The sequence below is a fragment of the Notamacropus eugenii genome, chromosome 6 (genome assembly GCF_028372415.1).
Source record: "Notamacropus eugenii isolate mMacEug1 chromosome 6, mMacEug1.pri_v2, whole genome shotgun sequence".
Lineage (NCBI taxonomy): Eukaryota > Metazoa > Chordata > Mammalia > Diprotodontia > Macropodidae > Notamacropus > Notamacropus eugenii.
Genome location: NC_092877.1, coordinates 113,440,291 through 113,459,251, shown reverse-complemented (window position 1 = coordinate 113,459,251; position 18,961 = coordinate 113,440,291). Strand labels below are relative to the sequence as shown.

The 18,961-nt window shown below is 34.4% G+C and overlaps 1 protein-coding gene across 8 annotated transcripts in view; it reads right to left on the bottom strand.

Annotated features, from left to right (window-relative positions):
* Window positions 1-18,961, bottom strand: part of ADGRL3 (adhesion G protein-coupled receptor L3) — a 941,368-nt gene that overhangs the window by 69,541 nt on the left and 852,866 nt on the right. For all 8 annotated transcript variants that reach the window (XM_072620873.1, XM_072620870.1, XM_072620866.1 and 5 more), the window contains 2 exons: window positions 17,649-17,715; window positions 16,333-16,424 (listed from right to left, as the gene is read on the bottom strand). In XM_072620873.1, the coding sequence (XP_072476974.1) occupies window positions 16,333-16,424; window positions 17,649-17,715 (159 nt within the window). The remainder of the gene's footprint in view (window positions 1-16,332; window positions 16,425-17,648; window positions 17,716-18,961) is intronic.

Here is an 18,961-nt window from a genome sequence, read left to right as displayed (position 1 = left end):
TCTTAAGAAGAAATCAGTCCTCACCTTTGGCAGGTAGGAAGGATTTTTTTTCCTTCTCAGGTAATTCCACATGGATGAGACACTACATGTAACAGAGAGTAGGCTTATGGAGTCCACTGGATCAATATGCCCAATAGAGTAACATCAGGACACCGTGGATAAAAAAGGTATATAAGGGTCTTGCAGTATTGGAGGCACAAGATTCCATGAATACAGTGCTTAGCACAGTGCCTGGCATGTATTGACTTGTAAGAAATGTTTATTGTCTGAATGGTATCTAAGTATGCACCTCTCCACTAGTATACCCTTGTTGTGCCCACTAGTTCCCCCAACACATTTAGCATTTGTGAGGTTTGGTTTAGGTTTGCAGTGGGTACGTTTTATAACTACTGTCCTCAGGTTGCTATTTTGGTACGTGGATCTGTGTTCCTTCAGGTAAACACATGGATGAATTATACTCTTTGGAGTTTAGACCCACAGATTATCCTTAGCCCTAGGCAGTCTTCCCCTGGATATCCAGTCTCTGAGAATGAGTTGCAGGAATGGTCCCAAGGAAGATGCATAATATTTTGTTTTATGATTTCCATATTCGTACTTTCTTTGCTTCCACTACTTCTGTGAATTAAGGCTAGAATCACTGATAAGTGTCAGGCATTGTGCCTTGTAGATAGTGAGCATTCAGCAAATATCTTATGAGTAACTACATGAATAAAGCATTTAGGACTTTGGAAAAGCTTGTCTTGAATATAATAATATTTGTAGGTCAAATATATTTAATAGTTCATACATTAATATTCTATAGCTTATTCCAAATAGTTATATTGACAACTAAAATATAATTAGATTTAAAAAAATCAACAAGGCAGTAGCAAAATTGAAAACATTACAAATGATCCTTCTCATCAAATGAATGCTCTCATAATTAAATCACTTACATCAATGAATTTCTTCAGAGGTTAAGTGATAAATCTGTGATATATATATTTAACAAAAAGTTAACATTGACATTTATCTGTGAAAAACTGACTGGAGAAAGTAGTCGACTATGATAGAGAGGGGTCAGAAAGAGAATTAAAACAAAGCCAACTGGAAAGCTGCATAAGCCATACTACTGTCTCTCTTATACTGAGAGACTGTCAATTGTGTTCAGGCTTTTGGCTCAGATCAAGCGTAATCTATACTGACATAGGCTGGGATCAATATCTAGTCTGTGGACTTTAACCTGGAAGGCTGCCATAGAATAAGCAGCGAAATGGTTGACTTCATCCCATTAGAGGAAAGAGAAAAGTCAACTAACTGCCTCCTGTTGTGGTCTACCTGGTTATGCAAAAGAGTTGTGCTTCTGTGTTTGATACCGCATAAGCACAGATTAGTAGCATGTTGGGGGTCACCACAGCAGCTCTTCAGTACCATGACCCACATCTAGACCAAGAAAAGACCATTCTCTACAAGTTAGGACACAGAGCCAATAATAACATTATCTAGAATAGTTAGGATTTTTTATTCTGTTAACTACCACGTATACATACATAGGTGCAATGCATTTATACTCATGTAAATATACATGCAATACATACAAGCATACACATACCCCACACAGATGTAAGTATCAGACCTCATCTTGAAATGGTCTAGAATTTGGTAATAATAGGAATGCTGATGATGTCAAGTACGTGGCTGACCACAAATAGCAGATCTTATTACACACTGCACTGTCAATCCGTACAAGATATATATGGCAAAATAAAACAGAAATTGTTACTTACAAAATATATTTGTACCTCCCCTACTTCCTGCTCTGTGAGCTATAATCAATTTAACAACACTATTTCCTTTGGAATGGGCTTGTCCAATTAACCAAACACTTAGTTGTTTGACCCTGGGCAAGTCATTTAACCCAGTCTGCCTTAGTGTTTTCATCTGTAAAATGAGCTGGAGGAGGAAATGGGAAACCACTCCATTATCTTTGCCAAGAAATCCCAAAAGGGATTATGAAGAATTGAACTTGGTTGAAAACAACTACACCACCACCACCACCACCACGTTACATGCAACATATTCTTGCCCTTCCTCCACCTCTTATTCACTGAGTTATAATCAATTCAATATATTGTTTCCTCTGGAATGGGCTTATTGAATGAATTGCCCTATTGTTCCACTCAACATCTGTGTGACTTCTCAGCCTAAAACACTCTTCCCAGGAAATAATTTCTGTGTGTGTGTGTGTACATGTGCATGTATGTGTGGTCTCCCTCTTGGAATATAAACTACTTAAGGGTAGGGACAGCTTTATTGTGATATTTGTTCCCTAAACACAGTGGGATGTCATAAACTGTGCTTGGTACATAGTAAATATTTAATTGTTTTTTCTTATCCATTCATGCATTCACTCATTATTTGGATAGGAAACCTTGCTACCATCTCCATTAACCAAAAGCTTGACAACACGCAGTTGAATTAAAAGACCTGATCTGGCATCATGGGAGAAGGCCCAAACTCAAATGGCTATTTTAGAAATATATGCCCAATTTGAGAGGAATCAGATGCCATCAGGCTTGCAAAACAAAATAAAATTGAAAAATCTAGCCACTTAAGCCTGGTTGAAAGAACAATTACAATTATTTTAACGTAGCTGTTGTAGCCTTTGAATGCCGTTGTCATGCGAGCACCGGGCCATCAGTAGTAACAATGTGCGGACCGTGACAAACCTTCCATCGTGATGCTACCCTAGCAGGACATGATGCTACTAGGACTGCACTGATGGCCCCAATAGCTCTCTACTCCCTGTGACTGGGATACTTCATTTTCTCTCACTGTCATTCTTGGCTTTCTCCCTTATTTCAATTCATGAAAAGGAATTTTATTTTAATTTTCATTTATTTTTATTATTTAATATTATTATTATTTGCTTCAATTAATTTGAGTATTTTATTCAACGTATGTATTGATACTTCACTTTATTTGATTAATGTTAACCTGTTTTGTTGTTATATTTTTCTGATATTATTATAACATAAACATTTTTAGTCAACGATTTCACGGCAGGGTTGGAAAGAAAAGGTCAGAAGGAGCTGATTGCTGTAGTCAAGTATGTTCCTCCCCTCTGAACAAACACTTTTAAAGGCCAGTGCTTCAATTACTGATACATTAAGAGGTGCTTAGCTAATAAGCAATTGATTTTAATCAATTTAAACAACTGATTAAGTCAGTAATTAGAGAGCAAAACAACAGGAAATGGAGAGCAAAGTGTTGGACATTTTTAAAGGGGCTTCAATATAGCACCTTAATTATCCGTTCACGTCAGCTTACTTCACAACGGCACCACATTGTTTCCAAGGACACATCCCTATGATTCTCCCTACTAGGAGGTCTGCTGAATATGTATGAGTGACATAGTTAATTTCAGTGAATAAACATTTAATATCCATGGCAGTGAGCAACTCCTCCCAAGATAAGGGAAATTACATTTGAATGTACATTGGGTACATGTGAATATGTTTAATGTAATATCCTTTCTCTTTTGCACCAATGCAATAATTCCCTATACATTCTTATTCCTTCAGTTCCCATCCTTCTTCAATCCATCTTAGTAATACTACCAAATAAACCTTCTTTATGTATAGATATGACTGCGTCACATGGCCAGTTAGAGACCTTCAGTAACTTTCACTCTCTGCCAGATAAAGTCCAAACTTTTTAGCTCGACATTCAAGGCCCACCGTAATCTGGCTCCAACATCCTTTCCCAATTTTAGCAAACTCCCCTACTTCTTTTATCACACACTATGATTCTTCATATTTTCTACATTCTAAGTAAATTAGTCTTTTTTTCTAGCTTGAATCTTTGCTTAACAATTAACAACTGCAACAAAAATGGGGGAAAAGGGTCTAATTATAATGGTCAAGTTTGTTCCCACAGAAAAGAAAACATACTTCTTTTCAGAGTTGAAAGACTATGAATGTGGAATACTGAGTAGGAAAAAGGGTTGTCAGGGAACTACTAGGTCCCCTGGATTGTAGCACTTCCTCTGGGGCTCCTAATGTGCTCTGGTCCTTTCTATGGGGCATTCATTGCATCTGCTGCTTGGCCTGGTTTCAACTCCATTCAATAAAACACTTCTCTGAGCGTAAGCTCATCACTTCCAAACTCACCACCATGTGGCTGAAACAAGCCTTGATAGACAACCCCTGCCTCAACCTCCTCCCCTGTCTGATTGGAGGGCTGGGTAGAGTGCCAAACTCTCTTGCTCTGTATAGACACACACACACACACACACACGTATTATATGTATAATACATATATGTGTGTATATGTATGTGTGTGTACATTTCAGTATATATGCACATTTATCTATACATGTACATATATATGTATGTACATTTCAATGTACTTTTAGATAACATAATTTTGTGGTGAATCATTAAATTGTTCATCATGCTTCTTATCAGAAGCAAATATACTTTCATTTTGTGTGTAAGCTAAAACTGGTCGAATGATCACTTAAATTTTGACCCTGCAAGTTAATAAATGCAGTGGGCCAAATTCTGTCAAAGATGCTGTTAAAATATATGTTCTTTGGTGGTACAGATGGATCCAATTTTTATATTGATAGCCACAGCACTTAGAATTCTGTCAGGTATCAGGTACTTCATAAGTGTTTTTGAATACACAAAGAATTACAGGAGTTCAACCCAAAAGGGGCCTTGGACTGCATTGATGGGGAACATGAATAGGGCCTGTATCTTGGATTTCATTACTATAGGGAATACCCAGATGAGCAAATTTTCTTTACCGATACTGATAGGCACCTTTGCAGCTTAGAGCCTTAATTTACCAAAGTTGCTTAGAGCATTGTAACTTGCCAAGGGTTCCACAGACAGTATGTTTCAGAGATGGGATCTGAACTGACTTCAAGGCCAGCTCTCTTTTCATTATACCACCTAGCCTCTAAAATGGTATTCTCTAAAAAAAGTTTCCAAAATTATTTATTTGTTTTTATTTACATGAATTCCAATTCTTTCATTCAGTGATACAGAATTATACATTCTGAAAGCATATATAATAGTTCTGGAAGAAAAATTAATTAATTTTTTTTTTCAGAATAACATCTGTGAGTTTCACACTATTATGCATAAGTCACAGCTTTACAAATGAGGATACAATAATTTGAGGGTTAACCAAGGTCTTTCTAAATTTGTGGCTCTTTTTTTTTTCTAAAGCTTATAACCAAAGGTTCAGTAATCGAGCAGTTATGGAAAGAGACAGAAGGATAATCTTTCCACGGAATATGGCTGTAACTGGAATCCTCCTTTTTGGAGAGTTTATAGCTTTACTCTAGGATATGCACTGTATAATGTGGCTTATACCATCTGTAAAAGGAACAAAATACATGTATTATATATGATGACTAGACTTGTTAATCAATAACTTTTAAGAGATGAGATGTGTTGCCAAAAATCTTTAAAATGCTTAATCTGAATAATATTAAGTACTATTTTGTTTTTTCATTAATGTCACTTACTAAAGAAAAAGTTGATGTGTTTCATAAAATCTCAACATGTATTCCACTTTCCTGTTAGTGCTCAGTACAGTATCTAGCACATATTAGATACTTATTAAATGATTAATGACTAATTGTTAACAATTTACAACAAACAGTGTGGTGTGGCATGTTGGATAAAAGATGAATTTATAGACAGGAAGACTTCAGTCCTACCTCTGAAAATTAAAAACATGGGCAAGTAACTTGTTTATCTTCTTAGTGCCTCAAGCAGGTCAAGTACTCAGGAAGATTCAGTGATTTGCTATTTATTAACCTGTGTGATTTTGGACAGAACACTTAACTTTTTGAAGCCTCAGTTTCCTCATTTGTAAAATACAGAATTTAAAATAGACGACATCCAGGTTTCCTCCCAACTCTAAATCTATTATCTTAGGAGGTTACAGACAAGTTGTCAATTTACATTGAGGAAATTTCCATACTGGAAGTTCCCTACCCCATGATCTTACAGGTGTGGAAATAATTATAATATCTCTTTTATAGCTTTAAATTCACAAAGCTACACATTGGAGTTACTAATAACAACACTTTAAATTTCTAACTTATTGCATCATAAAGGTTCAATGAAGTTCTTCGACATTTATGTACCTGCAATCATTTATATGAAATATAAATATAACCTTTTAAGTCAATAATCTTGAAGAATGATTTCAGAGCAAGACCTTGAGTATTTAATATCTTCTGAGATCAATAAGTACTGAGCGGACTGCTTTAGAGGAAGACACCTGTCCATGGAAAGATTATCATTTACCTCACAAATCAACTCTTTTGCAATCATTGCAATATTATAAAGGGTTGGAAAATGAAAGTGCTATCACATTAAGAAAACTAGTCAACCAAAAATGTACATAGCATAGACAACAAAGCAATCCATTTAATCTTTAATTGCTACAATTTTATATTTCAGGTACCTTTCCAAATATTGTACTATGTCACTGGATTTAATATGTGCCCTTCATAACTACCACTGTCTGGCACAATTCATCCTACAGATGTGAATCAGAACATGGAGCATCTCTGATTCCATAACGTCAGAGATTAGAGTGCTTTTCCTGACTTGGGGTGATTTTGTGCATAGTGAGTGTGTGGAAAATGAAAGCATTTCACATTCTAACCACTATCTATACACTAAAGAAATCCAACAATCCCTCAATCATTTAATATACTTTTATAATTTTACATTTAGGGAAAAAAGCTACGTTTCATTTGTTTTATGCTCTAGCAACACGTATAAGTTACTACTTCCGCTTTCCTAACACCAACAATTCTGCAGTGTCTGCTGTGTTTGAAGCAGTGGTTGTTGGTGCACGTCACTTTCATGATCAAGTGTATCATACTAGCAGTATGCTTAAGTCATTACATTAAACATTGTTTTATGTTTCATTTTGTGATATGTGAAGTAGATCAATTATACTAACGTAAAATATCACTAAAGAATTAGTGATTTTTTTATTAATAAATTTAGTAAAATTAATTCCTGAAAGTAATAAAGGGAGAAATTAAGACAGAAAAGCACATAAAGGAATGGTCCTTTTAAATTGCAATGCCCTTGAAAGACAAGGGCAAATATGTAATTCCTATAGTTAATGTTGATGATATGCATAGAATGAAAGGAAGTACTGAAATGGAAGCAATCAAGAAATAACTTTGGGAGAAGACTTCAGAAGTTCAGATTCAAATCAAGTTGGGATCCTGAAGGCTCTAAATAGTGCTGTTTAGAGCAAACAGTCGCCTGCCTGGTTTGGAATATTTCTAAAGGCATATTTCCTCTAGGTTTTTCCAATGACTTTTATTGCTAATGGGAAAGAAAGAAAAGAAGCAGTTGAAAAAGCAGGATCACAGGTTGAACATGGATACTTGCTTGTTTCATATAAGAAATGTGTTCTGGTATCTTAAGACATAAAATTCTACACCAAACTAAATACTATTTGGGATTGTGTTACTTGTGTTGTGAGTGAATATAAAATGCTAAGGGACTGACATCATTGACCTCTTCTGACACAGTTAACAATGACTTAAAAGATTAAACTTTTTTTTTAATTTGAAATTAGGGAGCAGTTAATTATGAATAATTGGAATCTTTCAAATACTGTATCAGACTAAGAATAAATGCTTATATTAAATTTTATTTTAATTCAATATTTTTATGGTAGAACATAAACATATTAGTCAATCAAATTTTCAGGATGTGTGGTCAGTCTTGGAGATTTGCATAAAGTATTAATAATTTAATAACCCATAATAATCTAAAATTTAATTTTGTTTTTTTAGTAATCCAAGCTAACACTCTGATATTAGTAACTAAATTATTAAGAATGAGGAAATTCTAAGACTTTTTAAAGAAGTTTTCATATGAGTTTAATGGACATTTCCATTAAATGTAACTCCTAAATCTATTTACAGAGGTTCAAATTATTTATTTTCAAAGAGATCTCAATGTAGAGTGAGGAAAAGTTACAAAACTGGCAATAAAATTATATATGTAGAAAGGAGTAAAAGTGAAAACCTAGAAAGAACAAATTAGAATATAAAATAATCTTTAAGGCTTACATTTTCTATTATTTGAAATTGTATTTTGCTATTTCAATATTTCACCATGATTATCACAACTACCCATAAGTATTATAAAAATTTAAATGTAGCTAAAAGAAACTTTAATAGAAGTAACCTTATTATCTGATTTAAGAAAAAGTCATCAAAGTAAAGGTTACCTATTTTATAAAATAGAATGAGTTACTACAGATATTATTATGATGAAGTATTTTTCATTCATTCCCCCAAGCCATCAGGAAGCATATTAAGATTCCTACAAAACTTTAAATGTGGCAGTTATCCTACCTTATTGAGGATTCCCTGCCCCCTCTCCTAACAATGACTGCATAAATTGCTTTTGATTAATTAATCATGCCATCCCTGGAGACAATTCTTTCATAATGGGACTAGTTTAAATTTTACTATGATCCCCCAGATATGATTTTTTGTAATTCTTAATGATATTTTACTTCATACAAAATGGTTTTTATGTCATTAGGACACTGGTAGATGAAAAGAAAGCCTGAGGGACTATGCAAGATTAGTCTTGTGGAATAAATAAGGACACCAGAGAAAAGTTATTATTTTCAACATCACTTAATGTTCCTATAACATGTTTGTTCACCCCACAAGTTAAGAAAGCAGGGTACTAGAGTTTAGAAAACACAACAAAATAAAAAGATAGAACTTGAATAAAAATTCTGCCAAGGGGAAGATGTTCTTGAAAAGACAGGCAGGGAAACTATCACTGACACACTCATCACTACAGATGCTAAGTTTCTTGCAACTCAACTTCATCCTCCCCAATGTCATTCCTAAAAATACTGAAGATTCTTTCATTTGAGAGGTAGTGAGGCATGGTAGAAAAAACAGTGGATTTGCAGCCATGATATACCTGAGTGTTAAGATTATATTGACACTCTCTAGTTATGGCACCTTGAGCAAGTGCTTTTATCCTATTATAAAATATCCATGATAACATTGCTACAAAATATCCATGATAACACTGCTATAAAATATCCATGATAATTCCATGAAAACTATCTATCTCTCAAAGGCTGGCTGAAGGATCAAACTTAATAATGTACGTAAAGTTATTAACATAAAATTATACATAGAGTTAGAAACAATTTGTGTGCTAATACCTATACTACTGATCTCACAGTGTTATTAGGACCAAAGGAGATAACATATGGAAAACACTTTGTAAAATTTAAGGTGCTCTTGAAATGTCAACTCTATTATTAACAATTTTAAACAACTATTTTTCTTATAACACATCTATGCACTAACTACAGAGACCATTAGAGGTTGGCCATGTTTTTTTGAGCTAAAATAAAAATAAGAGCTCCATGGGAACTAGCAATTACCAATCATGAATATTCAGAAACACTTCTATATGATTATTTGTGATACACATTAATCAATAAACTTTATTACACAACACATTGCTTTTAATTAACTTGTTGATATTTACCAAAAGAAAGCATGACAAAATGAATAGAGAGCTGGCCCTGGAATTCTAAAGTCCTAGGTATACCTAATTAATTCTTTGGGTACTCTCAAAAGCCATTTATAATCAGGACTTCACAAATGCATTTTCTGTGAAACTCTCTCCCTTCACTGCCCTCTTTCCTTGTTATACTATAGCTGTGGAATATTGCACATACTGACAGAAAAAATTTCTTGACTAATTGTGCTGAATTTTTTTATTCTTTTTTTCAAACTTTGTTTTAAAAAATCACTTGCTAAAAAAGTGATATACTCCTGGAATGTCACAGAAATGTACACTGGAGTATCACTCCTGTGATTGATATACTCTGAAAACTCCTCCCTTGTTTCTTGTGACAGCACTCTTTCTTGGTTCTCTTTCTGTTTGGCTATTACTTCTCAGTCTCCTTTACTTGATCTTCCTCCAGGTCATGCCCATTAGCCATGGTTGGCCTTAAAGGCCCTGCTGTGTTTTCTCTTCATCATTTACTCTCACTTAGGGATCTATCAGCCACCATCAACATCTCTATGTAGATGATTCTCAGCTCTCTCTATCTACACCTAACCTCTTTCCTGACTTCTAGTCTTATATCAGCAACAGCCTGGCTTGAACTGGATATCCCTTAGGTTCTAAATCACTCAGTCAATAAACTCCAAGGCTCTCTATTACCTCCAGGATCAAAAAAGAAGATCTTCAGATTTTTAAACTCCTTCATAAGTTGGTTCCTTCCTACTTTTCTAGTCCAGTCTTCTTGTACCTTGCTGTACTCTACAATTTAGCAACACTGGATTCTTGCTACTTCCATATTATAACCCTTTTCTTCCATTTCTAGAATGGAAAATAGAAACCTCGTCACTTCTGCTTACTAGATTTCCTGGATGTCTTCAAGACTGCAGAAATCCCACTCACTATGAGAGGTATAGCCTGGCATTCTCCACAATCCCCCCCTCCACCCAGTGTCATTCCTCTGAGATTGTCCCCATTTATACTGTGTATATCTTAAATCTACATAATTGTTTGTATGTTGTCTTTTCCATTAGAAGGTGTGGTCCTTGAGAGCAATGACCATTGTTTGGTTCTTGGCATACAGTGGGTACTTAATAAGTACTTACTGACCAACTGATTGATATAAAATCATTAATAAAAATGAGAATTTTTTTTTTTGCAGTCACAAATTATCTGGCAGACAGAGCACAAGCTTAAGATTCGAGACTTAAATTTCAATATTTTGCCTCAGATTATCATGGTGTGCCCCTGGGCAGGTCACTTACTTACCTGTGATTCAGTTTCCTCACTTATAAAATGAAGAGGCTGACTTTAATGGACTCTAAGTCACCTTCCAAATCTAACTGAATGATCCTGTGATTTTCCATTATTACTATCAAATAGTAAGAGTTGGTCTGTTATAATGGGATGAGGAATGGACTCGAATTAAGAAGATTTAGGTACAAATATCATCTCTGATACCACTTAATACCTATACAACTTTAGTCAAGTAGCAACATCTTTAAGCCTTGAGTTCATAATCTTTACCTCAGGCATGGAAATTCTAATGTACTATGTTCCTCAAAATGTTGTTGAAAGAAAAGTGACATTTAAAACTATCTCTGCCCTTAAAATTGTGAGCCCTAATGGGATAGAACCCCTTAACTCATATTCAGCACATCAAGTGAATGGTGATCTAACAAAGGCCTTTGATATCTTTATTTTAAATAGCTTGGGCAAGTTTCATATTTGTAACTGTATAGGTGTATTTGTGACTACTAACCCTTTAAATCCAGCTGGAGATTACATAAAGGGTAACTGACAGGGTGAGAGTGTTTTGTTTATAAGTTCTTTGCTGAGAGGGGAGATAAAAAATGTGATTGGCTATTATCAATTATCTAAAAGAATTGGTCTCTTGTGCAGATTTGCTTATTGTGAGCTGTGTTAAATTTAAAAATGTTTGCTCTCCCTGTTTTCCCATTTCTCTTCTCTTTACTTCAAAGACACTACTCGCTCAGTTGATTTTCATTCTGCCTTTCTAACCACATCTTCATCTTTTTCACGGTATTCTCCCTCCTCCTTCTTGTCCCTCCTTTTATATCTAAAGTACGCATTTCCCTATTCTTTGGCCCTCTTTCCTTTGGTATAGCACTCATTCTCACAACTTCAACCATTACATTTACACAGTGGCATCATAGACTTTTGTCTCCAGCTCTGACTACTGAGCAGAAAGAAGAACCCCATCTCGAACTGTTATAATTAGTTTTCATCTGGATACACCCACTAGTCCCAACTGAAGTTGTCATCTCAACCTTGACCCTTACTACTCCTCTTGATTTGACTTTTAGGGCATCAGCATTTATGAGGTCTCCAATTTTCAAAACTTGGTGTTCTCTTTGCCTTTTCTCTCTTTCTCACTTCCACATCCATGCAGCTGCTTTCTTATCCAGTCCTCCCTCCCCGCTCATGCTCCCACCATTATAAGGCACAGAGTCTGGAATATAATAAGCTTAATAATTGTTAAGTGATTGAATGACAATAAAAGGCTTCATTTCACCACACACTCAAACTATGGCCGTTGTCTACTAACTGACTTTCCTGACTTTTCCATCTTTCTTTTCCACTCCTATTCTTATACAATTGCAAGAATAATTTTTCTAAGGCATAAATCTTATATAACTCATGTCCTTAAAAACTGTTCTCAGATTACTCTTTATGTAACTGGTAAAATTCAACTTCCTTTGCCTCTCATTGAAGATCTAAGGGCTGGAACTGTATATAAGTTCATTCAATAATAGTGTTATTTTGATTTTTGGGGGAGGGAGGGGCTCATTTGCTCTTTTTTTCTCATAAAAGTTCATTTTTATTGAAATATGATTCATGTTCAACTCACTTGCTTCATACTTCTCATTTCTCTTCTTCTACATTGATTTTTGAATGAGATTGACTGGTATTGATAAAATTTATCACATTACAAAATATTTTGGTTCAATTTGTCATTATCCAAATTTTTTTAAAAAGCCAATATATGTTTTCAAATTCTTTAATTTTAACTCATTTCAACAAAGTTGAATATATAATTAAAATGTGAAAAGATAGGTGATTGCCCTAAACATAGGTTAACTAGCAAAAAAGTGATCAAATGTTTTGTTGTTGTTAAATTGGCCCAAAGATCAGTATCATAGTGCATTTTCACTAAAAAAAAATGGACATGAAAACTTTAAGTGTGAAATGGACTTTTATACGCTGATTTTTTAATACAGTGAAGGTCATACAACAAATACTTTTGGTAGGGTTTTTTTCCATAACATTAAGTAAATTAGAAGTTAAAATATCATAATTTTTATATGATGCAAAACAATGAAATTAGGAGAGATTATTTTAATACAGCAAGGTGGGGAAAGGTATGGCATTTTGAATAATATAAACGAAGCATGTGATATTTTAATTGTATTTTGAAAGTATTGTAAGCAAATCTAATGAGTGTAATACTACTTAGACACACATATACTAGGGAACTATAAAATATGATAAAAATCACTGAAATACCCTGTTGAATAACTTCCCGGCCAATTTACAGAGTTAGTAAAAATAAGTGTAAAAGATTACTCCCAGAAAATAACTGCTAGCTTTGCCCAATTATATTTTTCTTAAATTACTTTGCTTTCTTGACTTAATGAGGACAAGTGGTTTTTTAAAGCAAAACTAAACTTAATAATGCCATGGCACCTTTGCTACCAGTGACATAAATTCTTAAGCCACATGAATTAAATTCAAAACCACACATAATGCCAATGTGAAAATTATGCTCAGATAATATTAGAGGTTACAAATTTCACTGTTCAAATAATTTGCTAATAATTCATCAATTAGAAAACATACACACAGTTTCCTCTGCAAGAAAAAGATATTGCATTTTCAGTGGAGGAGAGAACTATTTGTAATATGCCCTATTCATCTCTAATATTTAATTTTATCAAATAATTAATGTAGATTTGGCTTTGTATATAAATGACCTATGAATAACACCTTCCTTTATTCTAGCATAATCACTGTCTTCCAATAGAGTAAATAAAGTGATGAGTTAAACTATAGTGTATATGAAAGTAGGCACCTTATGTATGTATACACATATACAGAAATATATACAATATGTTTCTAAATTTCACCCCAACGGCATCATTTATACATTAAATAATGATTAAAAAGGGACATAATTTAGAAAGGAGCAATACTAGAAAACATGAAAATGTTATGCTAACATTAGCACAGTGTTTCTTCACTTTCAAAATAATCTTTGAAAAAACGAGGCATCCATTGCGTTCATGTTACTAACGTCACAGATTATTAGTACAGGGACTTTTACTATACTTGCTGAAATTACCAGGAAGATATCACATTCACCCAGCTTTCCTCTGATTTAATTAGCAGTTTTGTGACAGAATAAATACATATTTAAAGCAATGTTTCCCAATATGAAGAGCCCCATACCCCTTGTTGAGGGAAGAGGTGCCAGAGTTGGAGTTAGAGTAAAGGGTTTGTGAATCTATGTGTACTTTATTTAGAAGATATACCTTCTGTTGAAAGAACAACTATGTCTCATATATATATATGTATATATATATATTACTATCTTTTAAATGCACACAGAAACAAGTGTGATTAATAAAATGCAGCTTCGTGTAAAGATCAGTAAATTCATAGTAGCTTTTTTTCTCAGTATAGGTTGTGTTTTGTTTTCCTTGTTGGAGAATGAGTCTCCCTATTATGCGTCAGTGTTGCAGTCCCACTGCTGGCCAGCAGAGAAGTTGTGACCTGATCCCACTTCTAACAGGGGCTAGTCTGCCTCTCCATATACAGCTTGATAGCGTCCCACTCCCACTGGCTCACTACATTGATGTCAGACCTAATGAGGATACTGATTGACTTTAATCCTTGTCTAGCTTAGTACTCCCTAATTCAAATGAACCACCAGACTCAGTCTCCTCCAGAAGGGGGCATTACAGTTGTGTGTCAGCAGGCTGGAAATACCTATTTTCTCAAAGGATGAATGTTTTGATATCAAGGCTCTCATGTAGGGATCCTCAACATTTTTTATGTTAAAAGAGGTAGAAAACTTTGGGAACTACTAAACATAAAATATTTTCATATTTCTGGCTGTCCATGTTGCCATCTGGTGAAGGTAAACACATGACAGTCTAAATAACTGTGATTTTTGAAATTACATTTACTTGGGCTTATGTGTGAGTGCTCTGTGAGAAGAAAGCAGGTGTGCTTTAGAAACCATTTATTCTCAACATGCTAGAACAAAGCAAAATGTATTGATATCAAAAATAGGATTTGTGTTCTTTTAGTACATAGATACATTCTTTAAAATGAAATAATTTCCCTGCTTTAAAAAAAACTGTTGCTCTTTTAAAATTTTATCCTTTACTTTACAAATATAGTATTTCTGAGAGCCTTAGGCAGAAACGAAAATCTTGCATTTAAGTGGTCTAGTCAGTGCTAGAGGTGAAGGGGAAAAATGTAGAATACCAGAACCATTCCATGTTAACAATACTGCCCCTGGCCCTGCCCCTCTCCCTATAACTTTCCCCCTTTCACTCCCCTATCTCATTACCCCCCAGCTACATACATCTACTTGTCCAAGATTTCAAGTTTTGGTAAAGTGGGATAGATGGAAACAATCAATTCAATTCAGGAAGCATTTATTAAGTGCCTGCTCTGTTCCACAGACCACGTACATAAGAGGGTAAAAAAGTAATAGAAATGAGTAAAGTTTTAAAAGAAAGAAGAATGCTTTGGAAAAAGGAGTGGTGGTGACCTAGAGTGGTGTACACCTGCTCAGATGCATGAGAGCATAATTATAACCCCCCCGAGGAGAAAGGGAACTGAACTCCCCTATTCTTTACAGACTCCTGCACTGTGCCTTGTTTGTAATTAAAGCAACATCTGTGTGAGAGAGAAATTATGCAATGCCACTTTTAAATCGCTGCAGAATGTTGCACCGATGTTTGTTCCAGGTTTTTGTTTTGTCAAAAGGGGGCATAACATTTCACTACTCTGCAGAGAAGAATGCAAGTTCCAGAGCCTTAAAAAACTTCTGATAATTTTTCAAGCGACAATTTTGATCTAGTATTTGAAAAGCAATCATTTTAATGGGGAATAGCAAATATTAGACTGGTAGTGTTACCCTTATATTACCAACCTAACATGAATATGAACCAACCTACAAGGTAAGGATTGAGTCTAGGACTGATTGGCACACTACCATTAGAGAAGTTTAACCAAATTCACCTCTATTTTGAGCATAGCAAGTGAATGTGCAGTATATGTCAGTTAGGTAAATAGATACTCAGAGGAAACTAATATAATCAACCAAATAACAGCAAATAATTGTAGCTAATCATAAACTCAAGTCATTCTCTTTTTCCCAAAGGGTACAGCTATTAACCCTAAATGACCAATTAAAATCTCAAACTATTTTGAATTTATTCATTGTAAATTTAACTTAGTTTTGCTTACCAAGAGAAATCTGAAAATAACACTGCTGCAAATAAGTGTTTAGGAAGCAAAGAAAGTTCCTTATAAGATAAAGTTTCATCCTATTTATTCTCAGTCAGAATAAGCCACTTCAGCACTATTCCATAAAGGCAATACATTACCCTTTCCTTTCTTGTTGAGGTACACAGCAATATTCAGGACAAAAAAGAAACAGTTTTTTATGAGGTGACCAAAGAAAAGGAAGGGAAAAATCACTTACTTGATATTATCAAGACAGCCGGATTCAGGTTTCAATATGGCAGTATGATGAAACATCTTATATAAAGCAATCCCAAGGAAGATTACATTAAGCTGCAATATAAAAGGTTGTGTTATGTAGCAGAACTGGAGTGGAGAAGAAGTAAAGTCTGCTCTCTGGACCAGATGAGTTGCTCTGGGAAATTAGCTCTCACTAGTTTTAAAGAGACTGAATCACAGATGATTACCGGGATACCACTGAGTTAGGCATCACTTTGGGGCCAACTACACATAAAGAGAGAACCAGTCATGATGTCAAAAGAAGTCATCCAAATAATTTTTGTGGAAAACACTTAACAGCCCTTTTGTTTCTCTGTAAAAAGTTAATACGGGTTTCTTATCAAATTTGCACTGATGATGTTCCCAAAATGATTATCACAGGTTAAACTTTCAAGTATTGCGTTATGCAAAGGGCTAAATACTAAAAACCTGAGTATATTGCAGAACAATTGGTATGTAAGATTGTAATAGTCATCTTAGTTTCTAGTATAAGGCAGAATTTATCTAGGGTAGTGGAGATAACCAGTTACTGAAGTTATTAGATCTAGAAGGCTCAGTAATATGCAGAAATGCATTTTAAAAGATCCTACAATCCTTGTCTAGTTTCTCATATCACAGATAAATGGGACCTAGAGACAACTGCATTTTGGATTTCTCTTTCTTTTTAACTCACCTATAATATAAGTTAAGTAGCTTTAAGTGCTTTTTTACCTATCAATATTCTACTTAATACTTCAACAATCCATGAAGAAGAAAAAAAATTGTATTGTTTGATTAATTTCTTTTCTTCCTACATTACTTTTTGCTGTACAGACATTGTCTTATTAATCGTGAATTTCATTGACTGTGAAAAAAATAAGGATTTCTCTTTTTCTCTGTAACTTTTGAGTATTATTTTGTTAATCATGCCAACTGTCTTGGTGATACAAATATGAATTGTTTCATGCTTTAAAGAACAGAAATGAAAACTATCTTGGATCAAAATACAAACTAGTTTTTTTTTCCTTTTCTTTTTTTTCCCGATGACTAGGACAAAATAGCCTTTCCAGACTAGTTTCCTAAAAGTCCACAGGGCTGTGCACGCTGTTTTAGCTGTATGTTTTCTTCTCCCAATGGATTTGATCAAAATAATGCAAAGTGTACCCCATAATGAGTGTCTAATTGCTTGAGTTAGGTGGGATCAAATAAGTACATGTAAATTAAAGATATACAGTAAGGTAACAGTGAAAGTTTTCTTTCTTGACCTGGGAGATGGAGCAATTAACTGGGAGTTCTTACCATAATTATCAAGGTCGCTGGTCCTATAAAGCTCCAAATGAAGTAGGTGTCAAGCCGGAGCCAACATCTGTAATGAAACACAAGGGACAGGAGGCATTCAAGAACTACACATGGGATATACATCAAGAGTGAATGAGTGACCGAAGAGAATGGGAGCTGCAAAGTATTCCACTGGGAGACAGGAAATATTATATTGCTTGTTCATTTAAATGTTGAATTATGTGCCCAGTTTCTGACAGCACTATTGATGGAGTTAGATAATTACCTCTGGAGGAAGCAAGAAAATAAATGGTATTGGACTTAGTTGCTAAGGCCCTTTGTGTCTGTCATAGAAATCTTAACCCTACCTATCCCCCTGTAAAAAGCCAAATACAGCATTAGATCTTGTAGCCTTAAGCTATCCTTTTCTCTCCAATTATTGTACTACATAGCTTGTCTATCAGCTGTCAGGTGGGGTGACATTTTCCTGTCAAGAAGATCTGAGAAAATTCAGTACAAAAGGAAATAATTTGGTATCAGAAGACTGTAGTTTAATTAGGCTGGGCAGTCAACCTTTCAGAGCTTTTTAGATCTAAAAAGTGCATTGTTACCACTTAATGCATCTAGGGCTGCAAATGATTTTCAGTATCACATGAAATTGATTCATGACCTAAAACTAAATTATTAATCACTTAATTTCAGCTACATTTAATACACCCCCAATTCTAAGGGCCTCTGGGAAATTACATTTTCATTCTTCAGGATGACAGGAAGACAAAATGGAAGAAACTTGTTATGAGACAGATGAATGTAAATTTTGGCAAATTACATGATTCTAGAAATAATAGTATCTTGCATTATTTGTAATTGTGCCATGTTTGCAGGCATAATTAAGAGAGTAAACAACTACAATGGTAAACATTAATTAGTAGTCTGGCAAATGGGCTCAACAGAAAAAAAAAAACACATACACACCAAGTGTTCAGTACTGTTGTCATTATAAAATTACCAAAAAACAAACCAAACCAAACCATTATTTTTTCTAAAACCAAGTAATATGGTAGCATATAAAAGTCATATTTTTAGATCACACAATAACAACTAAGAAAGGAATCTAGTTTCCATTTAGTCAACAAATGATTATATTTGGTTTTTAGTGTATTGGTTTATAAAAACCATAGAATTAGAAAACTTCATGGCCCCCAAATTCACTGTGATGATGAAAATGAGAGGCAAATAAATTCCATTTATTAAGGAACTTATTGCTTACACATATCTACACATGCAGATACATACATACAGATCTAGGTTAGGTTTATCACTATAAACATAGT